General features: G+C 45.4%; 1 protein-coding gene across 4 annotated transcripts in view; it reads right to left on the minus strand.

The window, feature by feature from the left end:
* Dpf3 (double PHD fingers 3) overlaps positions 1 to 23,925 on the minus strand; it is a 287,665-nt gene that overhangs the window by 50,093 nt on the left and 213,647 nt on the right. For 2 of the 4 annotated variants that reach the window (XM_028877217.2, XM_037210696.1), the window contains exon 8: positions 16,578 to 16,706. In XM_028877217.2, the coding sequence (XP_028733050.1) occupies positions 16,578 to 16,706 (129 nt within the window). Of the gene's footprint in view, positions 1 to 4,250; positions 4,648 to 13,206; positions 13,865 to 16,577; positions 16,707 to 23,925 lie in introns of those variants that run through there. The other 2 variants (XM_028877243.2, XM_028877225.2) reach the window with 2 other exon arrangements.

The following is a 23,925-nucleotide window of genomic DNA, read 5'->3' on the forward strand; positions in this document are numbered from 1 at the left end:
CCCGAATCCTGACATGCTGGATGATGGATGACATAGCCCTGCTCAGAGACCACCAAGTGCCTTTCCTATCACGTGACAACTCTCAGCCAGGATGCACTATCTGCATCCCTGAGTTAACGAGAGGATCTGCTGTTCTCAAGGATTTTGGACAGAGCATTCCAACCTCAGCTTCAACCTTATCCAGACCTCTAGGTCCCAAACCATCACAATACATTCAACATACGTCCCGTGTAGTCACGGGTGCTTTAGCCCCCACCAAGTTGACCGTCAGTGTTTGTTTTTCATTTGCCACCAAACTTTTTAAATGGAAAGATCTCACCAAAATGTTTGTTTTACTTCTCTTGAAAAGCCAGAAGACAGCTGAGGAAAGACTCGGTTGGTAAAGTGCTTGCTGTGTGTCTAAGCTGGACATGGAGACAGGTGTACACCTGCAATCTCAGTGCTGAAGCTGTAGAGACAGGGGGATCCCTGAGGCTTTCTGGGCAGCCAGTGAGCTCCAAGTTCAGTGAGGGACCTTGTCACAAGACACAAGGTGAAGAAGCTATTGAGGAAGATACCAAAGATTGACCTCTGTGCTTCTCTCTCAGAAAACCTGGGAATCCTGACTATTCCTTCACCCAGCGCCCTTGGGCTTTGCAGCAGCTGGCGCATGCTGACAGAGCTGCTCTGCAGCACCACACCCTCTCCTTGTCCCTGAGGCTGAGCACTGAGAGCTGTTCCCCTCCTCCCCAGCACTGTTATTCCTCCTCACGCCACATCTGCTTGGCTTACTGAAGATACCGGCTCTGCAGGCATCTGAACGATCAACTCCCATTCCAAGCCTTATAGTAAGCAATGTGCTGGGACTTCAACCCAAGTGCTAATCCTTCATAGTGACTGATATAGTTTCAAGTGGAAGAGGAAAGTGATTTCCTCTTCTCCTTCTCAGGCTTGCATATACATCCTCCTCCCCACTCTTGTCAGTGAACATCTATGGACACAAAGCACCTGCATTCTTGGCCAACAACTCATCATCAGATGCTTGAAATGACACTCACTGCCTTCACAACCTGCCATTGAGGACACCTGAATATCCTGAGTATGTTCCATCCCTAGTCATTTACACTGATACTACAACTCTATGGCAACCTCTCATCACAATAAGCATTCACACACACACACACACACACACACACACACACACACACACACACACACACAAGCCTTAGTCATAAAGACAGACACCCATTAGAAAGAGAATGCCTCTACCCTTCCGAATCAAGGTACCCTTTAGAATGTGAACTAGAAGGGAGATTTCAGTCGCAACCACTTCTCTCTAGAACAGACATTTAACCCCTCAGGTGACCTAGGACTTGGTTCTAATGTCCCAAATCTTCTAGATAGTGGGGGTATATAATAAATGTGTGATACCTGCTTTATACTCCAAGTGTTGATGGACAGATGAGTGGATAAACATCATGTACTTTATACATACGTTCAACCCCCCAAAAGAGGGAAATATCATCCATGCCCTAGCATAGAGTATCCTTGAAGATATTATGCAAAATGAAATAAGTCAATGGCCAAAGGGCAAATATTGCATGAGTCCATTCATCCAAGTATGTGAAGTAGTCAGATTTACGGGATCACGGAACAGAATAATGGCTGCCAGGGCCTGGGACGCGGAGACAGTTGGTGTTTAAGGGGAATGTTTCAGTTGGAGATGAAATAGTTCTAGAGATGGGGTAGAACTAGTTCCTCAATGACACGAATGCACTTTTGGCATAAACTATACATTTAGTGGCTAAGGTAGCGAGCTTTATCTTTGTATAGTTTTACCACAGTGTAAAGGGGTCGGGGCAAGGGGCCAGGAAGATGGCTCAGTCGGGTAGTGTTTGGCCATGCAAGCATAAGGACCCAGCACATACATGGAAGTCAGGAGTGACAGCAACACATCTGTAATTCCAGTGATGGTGGAGAGGGGGACAGAAACACCTGGATCCCTGGAGCTCACAATTGTCAAGGTCTGGATTCAGTAAGTGATCATGTCTCAAAAAATAAGGTAAAAATGACAGAGGAAAATATACATCAACATCAACTTCTACACACACACACACACATGCACACATGTATGCATACATGTACACACATGTACAAAAATAAAATAAAAAATTTTAAAAGGGAGATGGGAATGTTAAGGTGGGTAATATATTAGAGGTGGTGGGGAACAATCTCCTTTTTAAAAAGTACTTAGAAAACTTAAGAAGTCCAAAATGGAATTGCACGTGACCTTCATTCTAAAAGAAGGTAAAATTAATGACCACAGCACCGCAATGTCACACTGCACTCCACCTGGCCCCAGTGGGACAGGACCAACGCTCAGAGGGAAACACCTAGATGACCCTTCAGATAGCCTCCATCTTCACCTTTAGGAAGCCTCTACCCCAGGGGATCCACTTACAGCCTACACAGCTGCCATCTTGGGGAACCAACCCCAATAATACCTTTCAGGCGATTAAAAAAAATGATAACCTCCCATCTTTTTTCCAAGCTTATGCTCAGTCTCTCATATCTGTGCAAAACTTTTTAGCAGTGGTATGATAGCAACATTGAACAGGTCGGCTATACTTTTACACATGATCAGAATTTCAGTAAGTCTGTTTTAACCATGGAAAGGAGAATGGGTGGTGGTGGTGGTGGTGGTGGTGGTGGTGGTGGTGGTGGTGGTGGTGGTGGTGGGTGACAATAGCTCTGAGCCAAGAATAGATGGTAGCATCAATACCAGGTATTGCTCATGTGTGATGCCCCTAGGTGACTTTCAAGCCAGTGGCAACTGCTGTTTGTCCCACAATGCGCTTCTAAATAAAACAAATCTTGGGCATGCAAGAGAGCTGAGTCTTTGCAGGAGTCCTCACACCACGGTGTAAGACTCACTCCTGCAGGTTGAGGTTGATAAGCAAATCTTACAGATGTTATAAAACCATTGGAAACAGTCTTTTATTTGACAGAAACTTACACAGACTTCACAGAAACCCTACATTATGCAAAACTTTGTCATAATTCTACATGTATCATAATTTGTGAGTGTGGACTGGAGAACAGATCATTACTATAATTAACATTTTTGACAAGGGACATTTTCTATCAGAAAATGATAGAAACACACTCTTGATGACATCTCCCTTCTCTTGAGTGGGAAACCTGAGGTATCTAAGGGAAAGTCTGCCTGCCTATCCTTCCCTTTCAAAGGCAGGTGAAATTTGTTCTCAGGCTGGGACATTTCAGTAATACTGTGGCTCAAGCACGTTTGCTGACAAGAATGTCCAGCCTTAAATTGCGTATGTGTCATCCATGACTTTGCTCTGGACATGTAAAAGACAAGCTAAGTGGAAGCCAAGAGGTAGAACCCAGTGGCGCAGTCAGTCAGCTGACTTCCTGGGCTAGGTCAAACATACAATGCCGAATTCTATTTCATTGGCCATTAACAGCCATAAAGGACACACACAGAACACTCTCCTTCCTACTTCTCCCCACAAATGACCGAGTTTCAGGTTCCTATCCTCCAGCCAACTCCCTTGTCTTCAGAGGCACTCTAGGCTCTCAGGCCCCTTGAGTCCACTCAGTAGGGCTTCCCTGGCCAACTCCTTTGAGGAGTTGTCAGGGGACGGAACTAATGTCACCTCATCCTCTGCTTACTTTTGGCTCTTCTGTTTCTCTCCATTGAACTGTTCTGAACAAAATCATTTCGGTTTGGATCTGCTAAACTTTGCAGCAATGCATTCAATCAGCGGGTAGAACCCCTTCCTAGAGCAGGCCTCATGAGACGAGATGGACAGGCTGTAGCTTCACATTCAGATCAGTGGGGCTCATCTGAGGTGAGGGAGGGTAGAGAGTAGACACCTGCTGGCTTGGGGCTAATTTATTTTAGTCAAAGTCTAATACCTAATTTCTTAAGATCAACAATACTTTCCAGTGGACTCTGGACAAACTGACCACTCCTCACTTACCACATCCAACTAGCAGAAATTAACAACAACAGAAAAAACCTAAAGCACATACACGTGGCTTTCTTAAAAGCCTGAGAGAGCAGAGTTGATCTTTATTTCCTTATTAAAAATGTGGGATATTTTTCCTTAGAGTCAATACGATGCCTTTATTTTACAGTAAGCACTCTTTTGATTTCAGGTCTTCACAAAATTGCTTTTTTCTAAACTTTTGGAGTAGAAGGTACTTTCAACAAAAATACTGTGCAATGTCAGCACCTTTTTTTCTTTTAAATATTGAAATAAATAAAATAGTTCACTTTTTTTTTTTGTCTTTGTCAGTTTATGTTGTTGTTTCTATTGCGAGCAAATTCCACTCTGAGCTGGGTATTTTCTCACAGACATTTCGAGCAAAGGCAATGAAGAATATTAAAAGGAAAAAAAAATAAAATCTTCTTATTGCACAAACTTGAGCCATTTCAGAAACTTGGCTGAGCTGAGCTGGGAGATGCTGGAAGCTTTTCCATCCAATCCCTGCAGGTTCTGGCATTAGCTGAAATTCATGCTCAGGAAGGACTGGACGAGAGATGGAGAGGCAGAGGAGAGACTCATCGTCTGGATTCTCTTCACCTTCTTCAGGAATGGCTTGCTTGAGGGATGCACAGTTCCTGGGTCACAGAGTGGACTGCAGAGGAAAAGGCAATGAGAGATAAAAAAACAACAGCATGGGACAGCTACCCAAGAAAGAAAGATGAAAATCAAGGATGAGGATGGGGTGTGTGGAATGAATTGAAAAGTAAAAAAAGAAAGAAAACCACTAATTAATGATGGAGCTAAGGAAGCCACAGCTTTGGGCAATGAAAACCAGGCTTGGCTCTCTGGTGCCTCAAACATCAGCAATGTGAAATCAACCGGCTTCAGGGCAGGGTAACCACGGAATGGCCCAGGAGACAGAATACAGAAGATAAAACCGGGTGTGCACCAAGAAAAAAACAAAGACCTCTACCTGAAACCAAACAAACCAAATATTTTCAAACTTAAAACATTCCGAAAAAGACCCTTATGAAATCATACCTTCCGATCACCTATGTGGAAATGAGTCATTCTGAGGTATAAAAACAGCCACTGAAAACCCCAGCCACTGTCCCATCTGGCCCATGACCAAAAGAACATGACTTCATACACACACACACACACACACTTCTTCACCTCTAACCCTGACTAAATGATAAAGGGTGTCAGAATTATTCAAAGAGAAACCAAGCCACAGGATGCACTCCAGTCCTCTACTGGTCTAGTGTTGCCAGGTGTCAGCTTTGGATATTGGTGGTACTTCTAAACAGGGGGGAAAGATGCTAACCAGGTATAGGTTTTGCTTCTGGCGGAAATGAAACCCACAAAGTTATTTTTGGTCTTTAGCATGAGGCAGTCTATGTGAGGAGCAGGCAACGACAGGCAAGTGTGCTCGCATTTCCCCTTAGAAATGTCCGTGAGAACAGAGATAGAACCCTACTAGAGACAGCCCATGCAGCTCTGAGCTCTGTGTGGAAGGAATAAGGGACTTCATTGTACAAAGACCAAAGCAGAAAGTTTAAATCCAAACAAACATCTCCACCTCCTCTAAGCTCAAACTCCTCTTCCTGCCATGCTGCTCCTTCTGGTCAACCCAAGACATCATCCCCTGGCCAAGTACCCAGGCCATGAGGAAACACATTTCCAAAACTAACTCCATCCATCTACTTTTGTTTTCAAGGAAGCCTGAGGAACTCCACATTGCCAGGTCCACCAAACGTTCCATCTACATCTGCTCCTGTTCCTCTCCATCTACATGATTCTACTCCACGGCCACACACCTCTGAGCTGCTGATTTGGTGTCCCCTCACTAGCTCCTCTCTTCTTTCCTGTTTCTCACCTGACTCCAGCTCTTTCACTGGAAATAGAAGCCATGGTGACCTTTCTTTTGACTTTCCTCAGATTGCCTGCTCGCCGAATATTGGTCATGATTGTATCCTCTGAAAGAGTATTTTTGTCCCTCCCACAATGCTGACTCCTGTGGTCAGAGGCTCCTGTCACTCTGTCAGAGTTTATAACTGTAATCAGGCCCTCTGAGTTTCTACCTTTCATCTATCCAACAACAACAACAACAACACACACACACACACACACACACACACACACACACACACACACTTCTTTTGTTCCATTTAACCCACCTAGAAAAAAGCTAGTTAGTTTTTGAGTTTACAATCTTGATGTACATTTTTCTCCCATTTATTCTGGCTGAGTCAGCTACAGGCCACAGAAAACGCTTCACTATTCTTGGTCCCCTACTCTTAACCCCTCTAAAGAAGCTTAGCTTTCCGTCATCCCCCACGTGGACAGCTCTCCACCACCTTCATCTTTCACATCCTCATTTTCTCTCCCATATCCCTCTTTACTGCTTCACTACCCCTCGACTCTCATCTTCCCTCTCTGTCTTGACCAATGGGTGTTGCTTCCAATGACAGCTTCTCCACTGTTGCGTCAGAAATATTAGCTAAGCAGTCAATGTGTATAGAACAAGATTCTAGAATATTTCCACTAATTAGCTCAGAAGCATTGTTGAGTTCTCACTTAATTTTGTAAGTAATTATGTTGTGGTGGTATTGGCTATTATCCAACAGGCATGAATGTTGTCACCCTTGTCCTCAGGAACACATCTTTGGAAGGGAAAAACTACTGGTAAGAAGAGCATCTTATAGCACAACACTTAAAAGTTCTTTCACATTATTTTGGCCATTTTTCATGGAATCAAGTGATTTCCAGCTTTGCTTTTGATTCAGCTCTACCTCCATTCTCTCTGACAGCAAACCTGCTAAGAACAGCAGTCCATCTGGAGCATGTTCATTTGGAAGGCTCCCTCTCAGAAAATCTCCCTGACTACTGTGAGCCACAGCAAAAGACATCACATACCACCACCACCCCCGGCCCGGATGACAGCCCTTACATATTGAGTATTTGTGAATATCTGCTCTTAATCTCCCCAACTAGATTGCAAGTAATTCCATTGGCCAACAAATCCACTAGTCCTGTGCTTAACTTCATTTTGAGTAGTCAAATGTGTGCTACATTACATGCTCCTCAGTTCCTAGACTCCAAAAGAAGAAGGGCAGAGCTGAGGAAAGGCTTTATCAGCCAAGATCTAGGAACTTACTAGCTGGAAACCTCAGCTGATAGGTCAAATGTCTTTCTCCCCAGCCAAGAGCTAAGCCAATCATGTGCCTCCTTGAAAACAAAGCACTAGGAAGGATGCACCCTCCTTTTATAACATCCTTGCTGAGAATGCACAGACTTGTTTACATCTTCAGAAAACATCACAGGAACCCAAAGGGGACAGCTATGAAACAATTAGCCAACACTTACAAAAGCATCAAGAAATTGAAAACCCAAGGCAGACACTGGAACTCATTAATCCAGGTTAAAGAACTTTGGAAGGACAGGCCAACTGGATTGGATGTGTGATCCTGGATCAGAAAAATGGCGTTACCAAGACAACAGGCAGAATTTGAATTAGGTCTGAAGCTTGTAGTGTTGTGCCAAATATATGTATATATTCGAGACAGGGTTTCTCTGTGTAGCTTTGGCACCTTTCCTGGAACTCACTCTGTAGCCCAGGCTGGCCTCGAACTCACAGAGATCTGCCTGGCTCTGCCTCCCAAGTGCTGGGATTAAAGGTGTGTGCCACCACCCAGCCCCAAAATGAATTTTTGATTGTGATTGGTATACTGTGGTTATTTGGAAAATCTGGGTAAAGGGTATATGAGATTTTTTTCTAATTGGTATCTTGGAAGTTTTTGAAATTTTAAGTGTGAAATTATTGAGGTTTGTTGTTTTTAATTTTCTTCATTGGTTGAAAGCGAGCACTGAATTTATTATTTTTTTTAACTTACTGAGGTTTTGAACCTACTGGAGGGTTTTTTGTTTTGTTTTATTTTTAGCTAATGACTTCTTCCGTGTGGATGTGGGAGTTGGAGGGCACGTGTGTGTGTGTGTGTGTGTGTTGTGTGTGTGTGTGTATGTGCATTTGCATGTCTGTGGGAGTCATAGGACAGTCTCAGGAGTCATTCCTAAGGGAGTGACCATGCTTTTATTTGGGACTAGCCTACAGCTTACCTAGTACACTGGCCTTGATAGTCAGCCAGCCTGAAGGATCTGCCTATCTTTGCTCCTCCTACTACTACCCTAGTACTGGGATTACAATTATGTCTAGTGTGTTTTGTGTAGGTTTGGTTTGGTTTGGCTTGGTTTGGTTGTTTGGGTGGGTTTGGTTTGGGGTGGGTTCTTTGGTCCTCTGTCCCCCAAGCCCCAGCTAATAGATCTCCTATAAAGAGGATCTTCTCTCAGTTTAGTCATTCTGGAAATCAATCAAGGAGAATGGCTTTTCCTTGATTGTTATTTTGAATACATGGTCAGAAATCATTCTTATTGAGCACGCCACTGTCATCTGATTCAGTGTTCTAATGTTCCAGGCTCTTGGACACATGATCAAAATGGAGTTCCAAGTGTTTCCTCCCTGACACCTCACCACTCCACCACACCACCCAAATCCTGACCACACAGGAAGTCCAGGCTTAGTTCTTTCAGAAAGTTCGTGGGAACTTGGGACATGGCGGCTTCTCCGCACTGTTCCGCTGTCTAACGGCTTGGCTTTGTTGTTTTATGTCTGTTTTCCATTGAATACTCTTCTCAACCCAAAGAAGATATAAAGTCCTTTAATAATTCTAGTCAAGATACCTTCAAAAATGAGACCTGTGAGGAAGTCAGCATGGACTGAGACTTAAATGTGAAAAAATGAGTAGACCCAGACACCCAGAACTTACTGACCTTGGAATTTTAAACCAATCACCTCAGCTGACCGAACCTCAATTTCTTCACAAGACAAATGGAGATCGAAGACATCTATGCCACGCCACAAGGTTGTTTTCAGGATTATAATCAATAATGTTGGCCACGGAATATGGTAAAAAGAAAGACATGTCCACATTTTGGACACAGAGAAAACTAAGGCGGTGCTCACAGCAACAGATGCACCCAGGGAGTGGAGTCCAGAAATTGGAACTCTTTCGTGTCTGCTCACCAGGTTTCTACTCACTAGATCAAACATGCCTCACTCAGAAAACTCACAACATAAGCAACTTCACTTCCAAAGGCTAAACAAAATCCCCTGTGGAAAAATTCCTAATTCATGAGTCTGCTCAAACTCTAAGTACATGTTTGAGATCATATTCATCAGCTGTAACAGGAGGCATATTGGAATAAAATTAATTAATTTTATCCCACCATGAAGTAGGCACCTCGAAACAGCCTTTAGTTTCTCTCCCCAAGTAATGATCTCAAGTTCCCTCAAGTGCTGTATAAAGGCAATATCAAGCTTCAGCCCATTAGGTGCATAGAGAGACTAAGCAGGCAGGAAAACTTAACGGGATGCTGCTGATGTGAGCATCCTATTTTTTATTAAATCCCTCTCTCTAAAATACCAGCAATCAGTTGGGCTGCTGACTTGAAAGTACCTTTAAAAAAATTAAATGCATGTTCCTCATTCCCCATGCTGGAGTGATCTTACTCTCTGGTCTCCTCATTGTCTCCAGAACAGAAAATGACGCCTTAGGTTGGGGGTTGGAACCAACATCAGATGGCCACCTGTTACACCAGCAGTTACCTTTACACCAGCAGTTCCCCAGAGGGTCGGAATGTGACAGAAAGTTCTGTACCTTTGCCTTCCCCCATGCTGGGGCTGGTACTGAGAAAAACTTAGGTGACATTTCTGAAGCATTCTGGTCATGTCATTTCGTAGATGATTGTGATTTCCTTTTTGATGCAAAATGTTCATAGTGATACTTAACCAAAACCTTCTAGTAGCTCATACAACTCCTGTGATACCTGAGATCACAAAAAAGAGGGCTTTTTGTCCCTATGAGGCATCCAGAGTCTTGTCTAAAAATTACAGAGGGTGAGTTTCCTACAATATTCTGTACAAACCTTGATCAGAATTAGAATTCTTTCCAATGAAATCTAATTGCTTATTCTTAGTGGTTGAAATAGCTTTTCAGAAGGTTGACTTTTAAAGATACATTCATTGCAGGTATTCTTTACCTCAACTGGAACTGAATGAGATGTACAATGTATGATCTATGTTCCTTAACTAAGGCCCATTTGAGAGACAGCACAGGCAGAGCCAGCAGATGGGCCCTAGAATCAGGCTGCTGGGGGTCAAAACCTGGTTCCTCACTATGTGTGGGGCCTAGGTGCACTTAACCTCATTACTCGGCCTCAGCTTCTTCACCCGTAAGCTGGGGTAATACATGAATTTTTCTTGGTGTATCATGATGGAAGTCAAGTGAACTGTTCAAATAATGCCCAGCATGCACATGTTCACTCTGTTCTCTGCAGAAGGGGGATAGGGACCTAATATTAACGCCATCAAGTTTTCCAGGATCTAGGACAGCCAGCTGCCACCTCCCATGCTTTCTCTCTAAAGCACAGTCCCTCTGCTTTAGGACACTGCCCTCTAAAGCAACTCTCTTCCAATCACTCAAACTGAGCTCATTTAATCTGTCCAGGCTGACCTTCCCTTAACTGAAAGGTGCAAGATGGGGATCTGATCATCTTCCAGGTTCCTTCCAATGCCTCTTAAAGTTTTCATTAAGGAATATGAATTCTGCGTCTGTTCGTAGATGCTGGTGCTATGTGGAGAATGAGAGGTGATGATGCTCAAGCAATGTGCGGCAGCGCTGTTGTGCTCACATTGGCTATAGCAGTGGAAGAGGACAGCAGCTACCATGCCTGACAGGAGAAACTAGTGAAGTAAACCGGACAAGCAAAAATCACTCTCCGACGATGTCCTGGGGCTTAGCCTTGTTAGACAATTCTAAACTATGGGTTCCTTATCAGATGCACAGGCTAGACTCCTAAGTCAAGTGGCTTTTTTTTTAATAATTTGTTTTAAATAAATGCATTTTAAAATATCCCAACTTCGGGCTGGAGAGATGGCTCAGAGGTTAAGAGCACTGGTAGCTCTTCCAGAGGTCCTGATTCAATTCCCAGCAACCACATGGCTCACAACACCTGTAATGAGATCTGGTGCCCTCTTCTGGCGTGTAGACATGCATGCAAGAACACTGCATGCATAATAAATAAAAAAAAAAATATCCCAACTTCAAAGTCTACTATCCCTGATAATTTCAGGACCACGACCAACTAGACAAGAGTTAAATGATTGTGTAGACTGAATATATTTTTTATTGACTTGGAATTTCACATTTCATCAGTGAAAGTCATGAGGCTATGAATCCAGTATCCGAATCTAAAGAAGAAAGTCCAGAGGGGGATAGTGGCGGCAAGAGCAGAGACCTACTGGAACCAATGCATGTGAGCATGCAGGAATACAACCACATGGAGGTCTATGGTCCATTCCCTAGGATACAGATTAGGCAGAATATTCCCCATGTGGGTGGCAGTATCACTTCGGGTCTCTCAAAACTGAGAACATTCAGAGAAGCTTATGTCCATTTGAAACAGAAGAGGAGAAGTCCCTCTATCTCAGGCTCTTAGGAAAACTCAAAGGGGCCGTTAGTAGTTTTGTCTGCATGCCTTTATTTTTGCTGAATTCCTTGTTATTTTAGGAGTGGTCTCGTTCAGGGAGATATTCCAAATCTGGTCTGTTGAAGCAGATCTCCTCTGATACTCACAAGCAGTCAGTTGACTAGGCAACCGAAAGGACCTGGAAATGTGTGCTCATGGAAGCCCCACACCCTGGCCATATTTCCTGGGAATTCAGAATCTTCAAAACAGTCGGGTTGAGTGTCATGCTTAATCAGAGGTCTTTAATTTGGTTATTGTTTGTTTGCTAGGTTGGTTGGTTTGTTCTGTGTGTGTGCATGTGCTCATGTATACTCCAATGTGTCTTTGTATGCTCACACATGCCAGGGTGCACATGGAGATGTCAGAAGACAGCTTCCAAGAGTCAGTTTTCTCCTTTCCACCATGTGGATCCCACAGATCAAACTCAGGTTGTCAGGTGTAGCTGCAAGCACCCTTGCCCAATAAGCCATCTTGCTGGCCCAGAGATCCTTAATTTAGACTCGGTCCCTTGGCCACAAAACAAGGTTCCCAGAGCCCAGAGTTCCACCCTAGACATGCAGTACACTGTTCTCTGCCTCTTTATTCCTACCCAAGCCAACAGACTTCACTTCCACATTGAACCAAGGGAAAAGTCAGCCAAGCATTTCCCCAGCCACTTTCTCTTGCAGTTGAAGCCAAAAGCCAAAGCCAGAAGCCAGAAGCTTGCCATTCATTATACCAAGCCCCTCCCCTACACCCAAGCCAGTATCAGCCCAGCACCTAGGCCCAGCATGCACACACAGGCCAGACTCTCCATTCACCAACCCCATACCACCAAAGGGAACCCAGAAACACAAAAGAGCAAGCTTGGAGGAACTAAAGGAAAGAAGTAGAGAGGTAAAAAAATAAGAAAGCAATGATGGTTTTGCACTCATGAGAAACAACTCAGCCAGGACATACCTGTTTGAGCAGGGCCTCCCAGCTGTTCTCAGAGACTGCCAATGAGGTGGACAGTCTTCCTTATCCCTGAGGCCTCGGACCAAGTGTCGCTTTGGTTTATTTCAGGAAATGCTATTGGAAAGATAAAACAAAGTGCCTGGCGGGCACTATAAAAAGTAGAAGAAATACGGAAGACGTCATCCTCCAGTGGGTGGCTACATGTTTTTACGCAGGGGTGAAGGGAGGGAGATACTTTGTTTAGTATCGCTCTTCCTTCCAGGAGCGCCACCTCAGTGGCTCTGCCAGGGCCGAGCCCGTGACTTGCTGACATTCCATTCCTGTGTTCAGATGGACGCTCCTCTTTGCCAAGACGAAGGTGAGGGAAACCCAGCAACCAGGAAAAGAAGAGAGGAGCCAAGGGAAGCGGCCACTGCTGTTCAGGGCCAGAGCTGGAGGGAGGCCAAATGTGAGTGGCCCCAGGCTTCTCTGGGATGGCTGCCATTTTCTCACAAGCAGAGAGAAAGATGTAAAGGTCATGGAGGGGTCTGCTCTGCGGAGCCACCAACTCCCATTGAGGAAATTCTCCACACACACACACCCCATGGCTTGCCTCTAAACAGGATATTACTTCCATTTCCTTGATTCATCCATTCTCTTCTCTCTCTCTCTCTCTCTCTCTCTCTCTCTCTCTCTCTCTCTCTCTCTCTCTCTCTCCCCTCCTCTGAATGTAATAATAGCTAGCATATATAAATAATAATTATTAATATTATTTGTTCTTTGTTTCCAAACCTCATGTTCCTCTTCTCTTGAAAACTGGGGAAATCAACTCTGCTCACATCAAAAAGATGCCCTCCCCCAGCAGAAAGAAAATCCACCTAACTTCCTATTTCTAGGGAAAATAAATAGCCCACCATAGTGCCATCTCTCCCAGGAGGACTCTTATTCTGCTCTTTTGTTGATTTGTTTTCAGTAGTTTGTGCTTCTGTTGTACCCAAAATAGAAGGATGCCAGGAGGGGAAGGGACCGTGGAAGGTAGGAGAAAAAAGCAAGAATAACGGGAAAAGCCCAAGTCGTCTTTCATTTAAAAATATATATCAGAACTAGAACAGTGCCCAGAGTCAGAGGGGGTGGCTAATTGGCCAGACAGTCTGTCCCATGGGCTCAGCAGCTGCCCTTTTTATCTGCTGTGGGTGAACCCCGGCCACTGCGGCGTCCTCGACAGGAGCGAGGCTCTTCCAAATCGTCCTCATCAAAGCCGTAGAAAGTTGAGGTGTCACTTTCTGACGTGGAACCGAATAAGTCCTCCGTGGTACGTGCTGCGGCCGCTGCCTCCTTCTCCTTCCTGCCTTCTCCTCCCAAATGAGCTGACATGTATGATGAATATATCAGCACATGGGTTAAGCAACAGACAGCATTATTAATATTCTTATTACATCATTACAGTGTTATTCCTAACAGCAAGGTAATAAGCCACTGTTACACCAAAAGGGACTAACAGGTTAGGTATATCACCTGGTAACTGGGATTTGGGACAAAGCACACATTTCCAGGAAGATTCCACTTCCCAGAAGAGGTCCCATCCCTACCATGATACATGTGTCCACAGCTTCTGACAGCAAGAGATACACACACGATATCTCCTTTGGTCCGCTCGCACAGAGGCACACGCTCACCCGACCCTGCCCCCACACAATGCTTTCGCTTGGTGGTTTTAAAGCCTTGTTGGTATTTCTTTGTAGTTTCAGTTGACGTTTCTTTGAACAATGTTCGTCCGTCACTTTGACAGTCAGCTTTACCAAGGTATTACTGCCAGATAACCCATTCAAGGTGGTTAAGCCTCCGTCCATTTTATTTTTATTTTTCCCCCGCCTCTAATCCCCTTCTTTGACAGCTCTTTCAATCCCACCCTCATGCCGTGTAGTTCATTTGGACTGAAAGCAAAGAACAGTGGAGAATCTAAGTGTTAGTCCAGAAGAGCTTCCCACTTTACCACTGCTTGTAATCTCACACACTGCAGCCGCTAAGCATACCAAGGTCTCAGCTACTCCAGAACGTTCACCCTGTCAACTCCAACTCAAGACAGAGCCAAAGGTGAAAACAGGCCTTTAAAAAGCCCCATGAATAGAGTATCCTAAGACCTGTAACTCAGGCTTCAATTGTTTCATACTCTATTGGCACCCAATACCATAGTGATGATCCCTTCCATGCCAGAGTTGGACAGGGCACTTTCTTCCGGGAAACAGAGGCAGTGGGTAGATGAGCAGGGAATGGCCGCTATTCCAACTCATATTCTTCTCTGGAAGGACCCTGGTGAGGCCCCAGAGATAGTCACCCATCTGACTTAGCAGCCCAACTCAGGGGTTAATGCCACCTGTATATTAACTATTTCAGGAACATTAGAGTCAGGTGTTAATAAAGGACCCACCAAATTAGTTCCCAGCAGTTACAGTGAGAATACCTATGGTGCTGTAACTTGACACATGAAGTACATGTCAGACAGAACCAAGGCAAGAAACGCTGAGCGAAAGAGAAGCTCCATGCAGGAAAAGAAAATCCTACTTCTGATGCCCATGGATCGGTTGAAGTGCCTCATCTTTGTGTTGGGAAGAAAAGGATGCGATGACAGCAGGTTACAGTAAAAACTCTATCACTGCCTGCTCTAACCCACCAAAGCCTGCAGTAATCCACAATACCCCGCCTAGCACACCACTCTACCAAGTGGCCTTGCTTCTGACAGAAGAGACGCTGTCTGAGTGCCTGACCTTAAAACAAATAAAAAGCACTGGGTTGAAGTTCATTTGTTTAATTTTCTTTTTTAAAAACATCTAAAAAACCAGCGCCATCTACTATAAGGGTCGTTTCTTCTAAGTAAAAAGTTCAATGTTACATATCACGTTTGGACCATGAATGAATTGACAGAGTTGCGTGAAAGGAACTCCCTGGTAGGGTCCTTGAGAATTAAATGTAAAGGGTCTTATGCAATGGATACTAAGTTGTGTCCAATTATTGGTTTATCGCTCAAGGCTGTCTAGAGCCCTAAACAACCTTAGCTTCCAAACACATAGCGCTAAAGGTAAGGCTTAGGACCCGGGAGGGAGAACCGAATCATTGCAGAAGACCAAGACAAGGTCACCTCAGTCCTTCTCTTGGGACTGGGGCTGAAAACAGTGCTGGGTTCAAAAGGTAGAAGATGAAATGACCTCTCATGCTAGACCCAATCACCCAACCAAAGTCTCGCCTGTAGCGAGCCGCTGATGAAACTGAAGATGGCATCTGAAATCATCTCTCCTTCCTACCTTGTGCTTTGGGCTACTTATGACATAGAAAATTAAGGGGTAAGGTGGCACCAACTAACCATGATCAGGCAAAAACAATGATTTATCTACAATTGAAAACCAATTCATAGCCAAGACTCTATTGAACTCATTTTAAGAATGAAGGAACAAGACCAAAAGTCTCTTTTTAATGCTTTAGTGTTTGGATACATTGAAGATGAAAAGAATGTGCAGGTTGGCCTCAAGGACGCTTGCCCTCATGTGTAGGGAGCTCTGTCCTGTTTCCCATGGAAATATGGGATGAGTGGCCAATGGTGCTGGTAGGTTTATGCTGCTATAAAGGAGACCAGGAATCTCCAAGCCCCACAGATCAGGATGTGGCTGCTTCCCTAATACTTGTGTTTCCATACTCCGGGGTTGCCCCAGGTATTTCCACAGAACAAACACAATTTTTGTTACATGTTCATCTTCCAGCACAGGCTAGCATGTTGCCTGGGATCCCCGGGTACCTCTGCTCTACTGTACTTTGGACCACAACTATACATACAAAGTAATGTCCACCTCATGGATAGGCCAGGCCTGCTCCTTGTCCTTTCCCCTGGGACCCAGAGAATGGGTTCTGGTCCTTTAAGACCCAAAGAGGAAAGACATGAACATGACCTGCAAACCCCTTTCCCCTCAAAGTCACCGCCGCCACCATTACTTCTTCACTCTCCTCTCCCACCCTAGCCACGGGGAGATGGCAGAGCAATCCAGATAGAGGAGGTCTACGGCACACAGTGCAGGAAGGGGCCACACTCACCAGAGCGTCCACAGTCTGCACAGGACACCAGCTCTTCAGGCCTCCCGCTCTTCTTGTTCATGTTGGAGCCCCCCAAGCAGAAGTCACAGTAGTTGTTGGGAATGACGGTCCCATCTGGTCCTTTCTGGGCTGTGGAAACATTGAGAAAGAATTCCAATTTTAGACTTAGATGCTGCCCCTTCTTCTACTGGAGTGTAGCAGAGTGTCTTCCAGGAAGAATAGAAAGCTTAGAATGGAAGAGTTTGTTATAGCTGCTTTTTTTTTTTTTTTTTTTTTTTTGATCCTTCTGGGTCCAATGATACCCATCTTGCAAATCACTCAGAATCTCATCTTTGCAAGTTTTCCCAGTTCAGTGTTTTTTATAGAAACCTCATTGCCCCCTCTGATTCCATCTCTAAATTAATAAACTACTCAGAAATAGCATGCGTCATTCGTCAACTCAACCTCTGTTAATCCTGCACAGACTCCAACAAAACATCAGATGGAAATTGTAAACAGTGATGCCTAGAGGAAGAGGACAGCCAATGCTTTGGCCTAGCCTTTGAGAGAGACACACTTATTCAGTATCTGTGGCTAGTCACTTTTGACGGCATACTGGAGAGGCTCTTGAGAACTCTTGATAAACATCTTGGAGTGTACACAAATGTCTGTTCTTAGCCTCAACTCTCAGGTTTTAGACTCAATGATCATGGAAAGCAAGTAGGCTAAGTCCATCTGAAGAACCCCAATGTCTGGAATTAGAAGTGGACACAGGTTGACTGGACGCTTAGCTCAGTCTCATGTCAGAGATGGACAGAATGATGGGGGAGTGAGCATATGTGTAGACCTAAGATCTTCACAAGTAATGAACACCATAGCTCCATAACCTATCCCTGCTGAATGTCAAAACAAACGTATTCTTCAGATGTGACTTCGAAAACAGAGCCCGGTGACAATACCCATGCCTTTGAGGCCCAAAGTCATTCCCAGTTACTAGGGGCTGGTTGAAAAGCCTAGAACAGGTTACTTGCATGGGAGAATGCTTCCATTTTCTTATTTCTCTCATCCTGTTGTAGACGTTTCTTAGTGATATTCACACCCCCTGATTGCCACTAAAAAGAAGAGTCTCTCTGTTTGTGGAGTCAGCCTTAACCACTAGGGTATCTTCCTCCTTAGCATCCTCCATGTCTGAGGCTATCTTTCATTATTCACCGGCTAACACTAATCAGGGTCCCATAGGGTATAAATCTGTGAAGAGGAAGCAGATATGTGAGCAGAAATACCAGCCAGACAGTAAGTGATAAACGGATTCACCCCCTTTAATATGATTCCCTCTGGCCTTTGCTTCCTCCCTGCCTCACTTTGCCTCCAGGAATAGAAAACTTACCTGGGGAAGGCGGAAGACAAAAGCTAGCAGAATTACATTACAGAGGGTTAATCCATTTATCAGTTGCTATTTGAATTGTTTAATCAGTTTCTAAGTCACTGATTTCCATCTTCAAGCAGGCAGACAATCCTCTGCAAGGAAAGTGTTGGCTCTTTGGGAGAGGCAGAGGAACGGGCCACCCTCTGTCGTCTTCTGAGGTTGGGCTCTCCTTCCGTAGCCATTGGATCTCAAAGACATCCGCAGAGCAAGCAGAGTGGCTTTCCAAATCCTCTCCCAAGGCCTGTGCATCTGTCAAAATTTTACTCTGCCTATGAAATGTGCTTTGCCCAAGGAGAAATACCAGTCTCTGCCCTTTCTGCCTTTTTCAATTGCCCTCTTCCTCATTTTCAGTACTTTCTGGAGAAAATCTAAGCATGTTTAAGAAGCAAGTAAACATAAGGTTTCCTATTCAAAAGATCCACTGAAGTCTGTTAAGTGGTAAATATAAACTAGAGGTGGGAAAATATTCAATTTAGAAGCAAAGTTTCATGATTGGGTGAACTAGATATAAAGTGTGCGGTGATAACCACATCTGAGTAACTTCCCACATACAGAAAAAGAATCCCATATACGCCATGCCAAGAAGGTCTCAGAGTTCCAGTCTGACTTTCTTCTGTGCACACACAGACTTCCTGCAATATCAGGTGCCTTCCCCATTCTCAAAATACTTCTGCCACCAAAAATTCTGAATGCCTTCAATTGACTACATCCCCTGATGATCTTATAAAGATGAAGACGGAAAATATAGAGAATAATAACTTCCAGACTGTCCTTTACATTATTCACCAAATAGATGGAATAACTTCCAGACTCTTCTTTACATTATTCACTAAATAGGTATAATCAAGAACTCCAAGTCAGACCTGATAGTTCAGGCCTGTATTCCCAGGTTACTTAGGAGGCTGGGGCTGGAGAATCAGAAGTTCAAGGCTTGCCAAGGGGAGTTAAAGGCCAACCTGGGCAACTCATGGAACCCTGTCTCAAAATTTAAAATAAAATAGTCAGAGGAGGGCTGGTTATATAGCTCATTAGTAGAGTGCTTTGTCTGGAATGCACGGGATCTTAGTTTTAAAGAAGTTTCTGATGTCAGGGTGTCAGAGCAGTGTCCCTACATATACAGGAAGACAAAATGTCTGTATAAGGGAGTGAGGAAGGTAGACTCAGGTACGTACGATTGTGACAAGGGAGGTGAGGGGTGTGTTGTTGTTTATCAATGGTCCAGTTTAGAAAGTGACAATGAGGAAGAGAGGCATAGCTCAGTGGTAGAACACCATGAGGTGGGGAGGAAGGAGCGAGGGGACGGTAAAAGCCATGCTTTAACTTTGATTGAGGTTCTACTCTCTTCTTGGAGGGACGGGATCAAAACCTCCTTCCATCTCAGTACAATGACAAGGTACGGGCTAAGAGCATGTGCATTGGTTCTCTTACGCTTTTGGATATTCAAGATTGGTTGGAGAGCACAGATACTTCCATGAACCCTCCCTATTCCCAGCCAGCAATGACTATGCCTTGGGGAGGGCACTGTGTTGGTACCACTATTACATCTCTTGATAAATGTGCACACCTGCCTCATACATTCCTTCAGATAGGCTTACCACTGGACCACCAGCATGACTTGCATACTGGAAATGGTTATCAACAATTTGTGGGATGAATGGCTTAGAAGAGGTGACAAAGATATAAACAGGTATCCCACGATGCACCTGGGACCTTCTTCAAGAATCCAGAGCATGGTATCGCCTTTCTCTCTGGCAGAGCAATCTTTTCTTGCTCTTGGTTTTTTTCTTGACTCTTTCAAAGAGATGGTCCATGTTCAAACAGATGGACTCACAACACACTCCCAAGTATGCAAGAGTAGGTAGCTGGAGGTTCATTGTAACCCCGAAAATCCAGAACTGGGCAGGTGTGGATTGAAACCTCTGAAACTTGGAACCAAAATAAATCTTTTCTCCTTTGAATTGTTTCTCTGGGGCATTTATCAGAGTGACAAAGTCTGGCTAACACAACCACTCCAAAAAGCACAAAACCATACTTCATTACCTCCTGAGAAGTTATACTAGGTCCTGTCTACCCACTTAGCCTCTCTGTGGCTCCATGGCTGGCTGAGAAGGATGAGGATCAGGTATCTACCACACAGCTATGGTGGGGCTTCTGCTAAGAGGCCAGACACATAATTGCCTTGGTTCCTCCAGAACCTGTGGGAGGGAGGAGTTGCTTGAAGGGTGAGGCAACCAAAATCCAAAAAGATTACGATATTGGCTCCAGATCTCAGTTGCAAAAAAAGAGATGGACTTCATCCGCAGTTGTCTACATCCCCAGAAATTCACACTTCTCAGTCTCCTAGGAGGTCTGGAAGCAAACGCTTTCTGGTCATACCTTATATAGCAAGCACTTCATAAATCTCTTTCGAGTCTATTTGATTCACCCAATATATTAATTATAAAGCTTGAGGCAATAAAAAATTATTTTGATTGGTCTGATAAAAGCAGAGATTCCTTTTGAACTTCAACTTAATGTCTCTGCCACAGTAATCCATCCAGGGTGAACTCTGTGAAAACACTTCTCCGGCAAACTCCAGAGGCTCTTAAAGGGTGTAAAGTCATAGCTCACACTATGGCTACATTGGCCTATGGTCTGACCTGCCATGAGAAATTTCCAGGCACCGGTACATGAGATCATCATAAAAAGGATTTTACTAGAAATAGGGGCCTGGCCCAGACCTTGTACGTGGGATTTAAATGGAGGCTCTGCTTCTGTCTATGGGAAATTGAGTCTCGCTTTGTAGAATGAGACAATGCCGAGGACAAAGCCCCCAGTGGTGTCTTGATGGCAGTGTCCACAATGATGGCTTTGCTTCACTGTTGACGGATGTCCATGACTGAGATCATAGAAGGGGTGCAAATAAACTGCCAGGGAAAGCAAGCAAGCCTTGAGAGTTTGGGGATTTACCTGGGGGAGCCGACGCAAGAAAACCTCAACAGAAAAAAACAAATAGAGGTCAGGAGCAAAGTTCAAGAAGAAATGCAGGGGGAAGTAACAGAAGTAAGAGGGGGGTATTCAGATAACTCAAACCAGCAAAATGAAAAGGAACAGGTGTCTATCCTACATGTCCAACACGTGCTATTTCACTGGTTCAAAGAGTCTAGCTACCACGCTCAGAGGAGTAAGAGCAGGCAGGCTAGGGGACATGCGTATACTAAGGGACCTAATGACTAAATTATGTCTTATAGCTATGGAAAATAAAGCCCCAAGTCCATGACAGGCCTGTCTTTCCCTCGCGTTAATACCATCTCTGCTGCAATGTACCTGTCTTTCACGGACAGAAGGACTGGTGGGACAGTCTGGCCACCATCGGTAACCCCTCTCCTGAGCTCTGGAGAGATGAGAACCATATCCCAGGTGTCCTGGGGAAAGAGGAAGCAGGCCAGAAGTTGATGCCTCTCCTGGCATGTGCACAAAGGCATGGCCTCCCATTCTGAGCAGATGCTCAGGCTGCCTGCCAGGACCTGGTGTGCACAAGCAGGAGGCCATGCTCAATGTCCACTAGCTGGCTTGAGCTCCAGCCCCTGTCCTGCGGCCGTTTGTCCAGAGCCTGCTTGGTTGGGGGTGTATAGCACCTGAAAAGAAATGGGGAGCCATAAGCAGAGCCCTCCAGGAAAAGATGTGCCTCTCCTAACCCCTCTCCCTTGTTCCCCCACCACCCTCCATGGCTGACAGTTCCTGTGTCCCTCTACAGGTCTGACATGTTTCCATGGCAACTGGAATCCTGGGCTCCAGCAGCCTCTGCTCTTGCCACCTGTTATTACTTCATCTCTCAAGTGTAAAGCATCTTAGCCTGGTACCACTTGGCTGTGCAGGCGCATCTTTAGAAGACAAAGTAAAGAAAGGGGGAGCGGGGAAAGAGGGCGTGCGGAAAGGCTGCCCCCAGGCTGCCCGTAGAAAACACAGTGGACAGGAAAGGCTGGAGGAAGCTCTGCTTTTGGAGCCCGGAGGGTGAGGAGGGAGAGCATCAACCAAATGTGCCTTCCCTTCAGAATCAGTGAGCAGGCCTCAGCTGGAGGCCACATCCACTACCTTCTCCCAGCCTTTAATGAGGGCTGTGGGAGGGGCAGGGGAGCAGGCAGCAAACAGGGAAGGGAAGGCAGCGGGCAGAGATGGAAGCAGCCCGACGTGGAACAGGGCCAGGAGAGGGTTAAAAGTGGTGTGATCAAGACTGTGGGGAAGGCTGGACCAGAGGGCAAGCAGAGCATCAAAGCCTCGATAAATGGCCTTAATTCTCATGCTTGCGCTCACCCGACTCCTTGCGTGTTTACTCATATAAATTATCCTCAAGGCCTGACACCTTTTTCACTGCTTCCCTAGAATTGATGAAAAAATAAATCCCGCAGATCCAAGGAATAAAAGTGTTGGGATTCCATTCAGGCTGGTGTGTGGCCACCTCCTAGCCATGAGCCCCTGCTTCTGGGCTCCGGGAAAAAGGCAAACAATGCCTTTCACCCTGGATGCAGAAAGACATAGAGGATCCAGGAGCCCCTCGGGGAGACGGACACCAAGGTCCACTCCCCACATGACCTTTACCATCAAGAGTCCTCTTCCCCCGCCATTTGGCCACCAAGTGCTGGGAACAATGTGAATGGCGGGTAAGGCTGGACAGGGGACAGCAATGTAGAACAGTCGTAGCCCTGAGATTAGTCTGTCTGGAGAAGGGAAGGCCCAGGGCTGATTTAATAAGTCTTCAAGTTTATGGATGAGCCTGATAAATTGCCGCACTCTGTATCGTCAAGGACAACATGAGACAAAGTGAGCCGGAAGGCAGGACACGCCACAGGGAAGCCAGACACGAGGTGCTAAGGAGTTAAAGGCAGGTTTGGAGGGCTGGCATCTCTGAGGAAGCCTCGGCACACAGTGGAGGTGTGGGGGGGAGTCCCTCGGAACGACTGCAGACACCTGTCTAGAGCAGGCAATGTGTTAGAGGACTATTTAATGTCCTTTTCCGTCTATTACTTGAGGATTAGAATAGTACAGAAGAAAAGACAGGAGAGGGAATTTATCCCAACCCAAAGGGATGCCGGCTTTCATCCTTTCATGTCTGCGTCTCTTTCCCAATTAGCCAGGCGCTCCCTGAGGGCAGGAGCGCTCCCTTTCTTCCCTGTGTTCCTGGCACCTGGCACATGAGAGTGTCGCCAAGCTGATAGTAAACAACGAGAGGCTAGACACATATTCACAGAGGCTGGCTTTGTGGAGGGACAATGTGCCAGGCCAGGGTGATCTCCCCATCCTCACCACCTCTGAACCCAGTCTGCAAAAGGACTCACATAGTCTGTGCCCGGCAGACTAAGAATAGAGTGTCTAAAGAAAAAAGAAATGGCTGGGCCTTGTGTTTCAGACCTAAGGATTAGGAAAAGACCAAGAGACTAGGAGACCACAAAACAGCAAAGCTCAGGCATGATGGCCCAAGCAGAAGGACATACCCAGAGGCGAGGGCAGGAGGCAGGTGACGGGAGCCAGAAAGGTTTGCTGTATGGGACAGAAAGAGTATTAAGGAAAAGAGTTCAGTCAATGAACATGAGGACCTCTTGTGCAAGCATGAAGACCTGACTTCTGATTCCCAGAACCCACAGGACAAAGCCTGGTGTGGAGGTGCACGCTTCCAATCTCAGCACTGGTGAGACAAACACAGGTAGATCTCTGGGGAACGCTGGTCAGACAGCTTAGCCCTAATCCAAGAGTTCCAGGCTAGTGAGAGATCCTCTCTCAAAACACCAAGCGGAGGCTAGGGAGGTGGCATGGTGGGTAAAGCGGTCACTGCACATGCTTGGGGACCCCAGAGCTCAGGTAAAAAGCTGGGTGTGTCAGCATGAACCTGCAATCCTGGTACTGAGAGGCAGAGCCGGAGGATCCCAGGTCTCACTAGTCAGCTGTTAGGCCTGCAGTAGCACAGTT

Source organism: Peromyscus leucopus, chromosome 14, assembly GCF_004664715.2.
Source record: "Peromyscus leucopus breed LL Stock chromosome 14, UCI_PerLeu_2.1, whole genome shotgun sequence".
NCBI lineage: Eukaryota > Metazoa > Chordata > Mammalia > Rodentia > Cricetidae > Peromyscus > Peromyscus leucopus.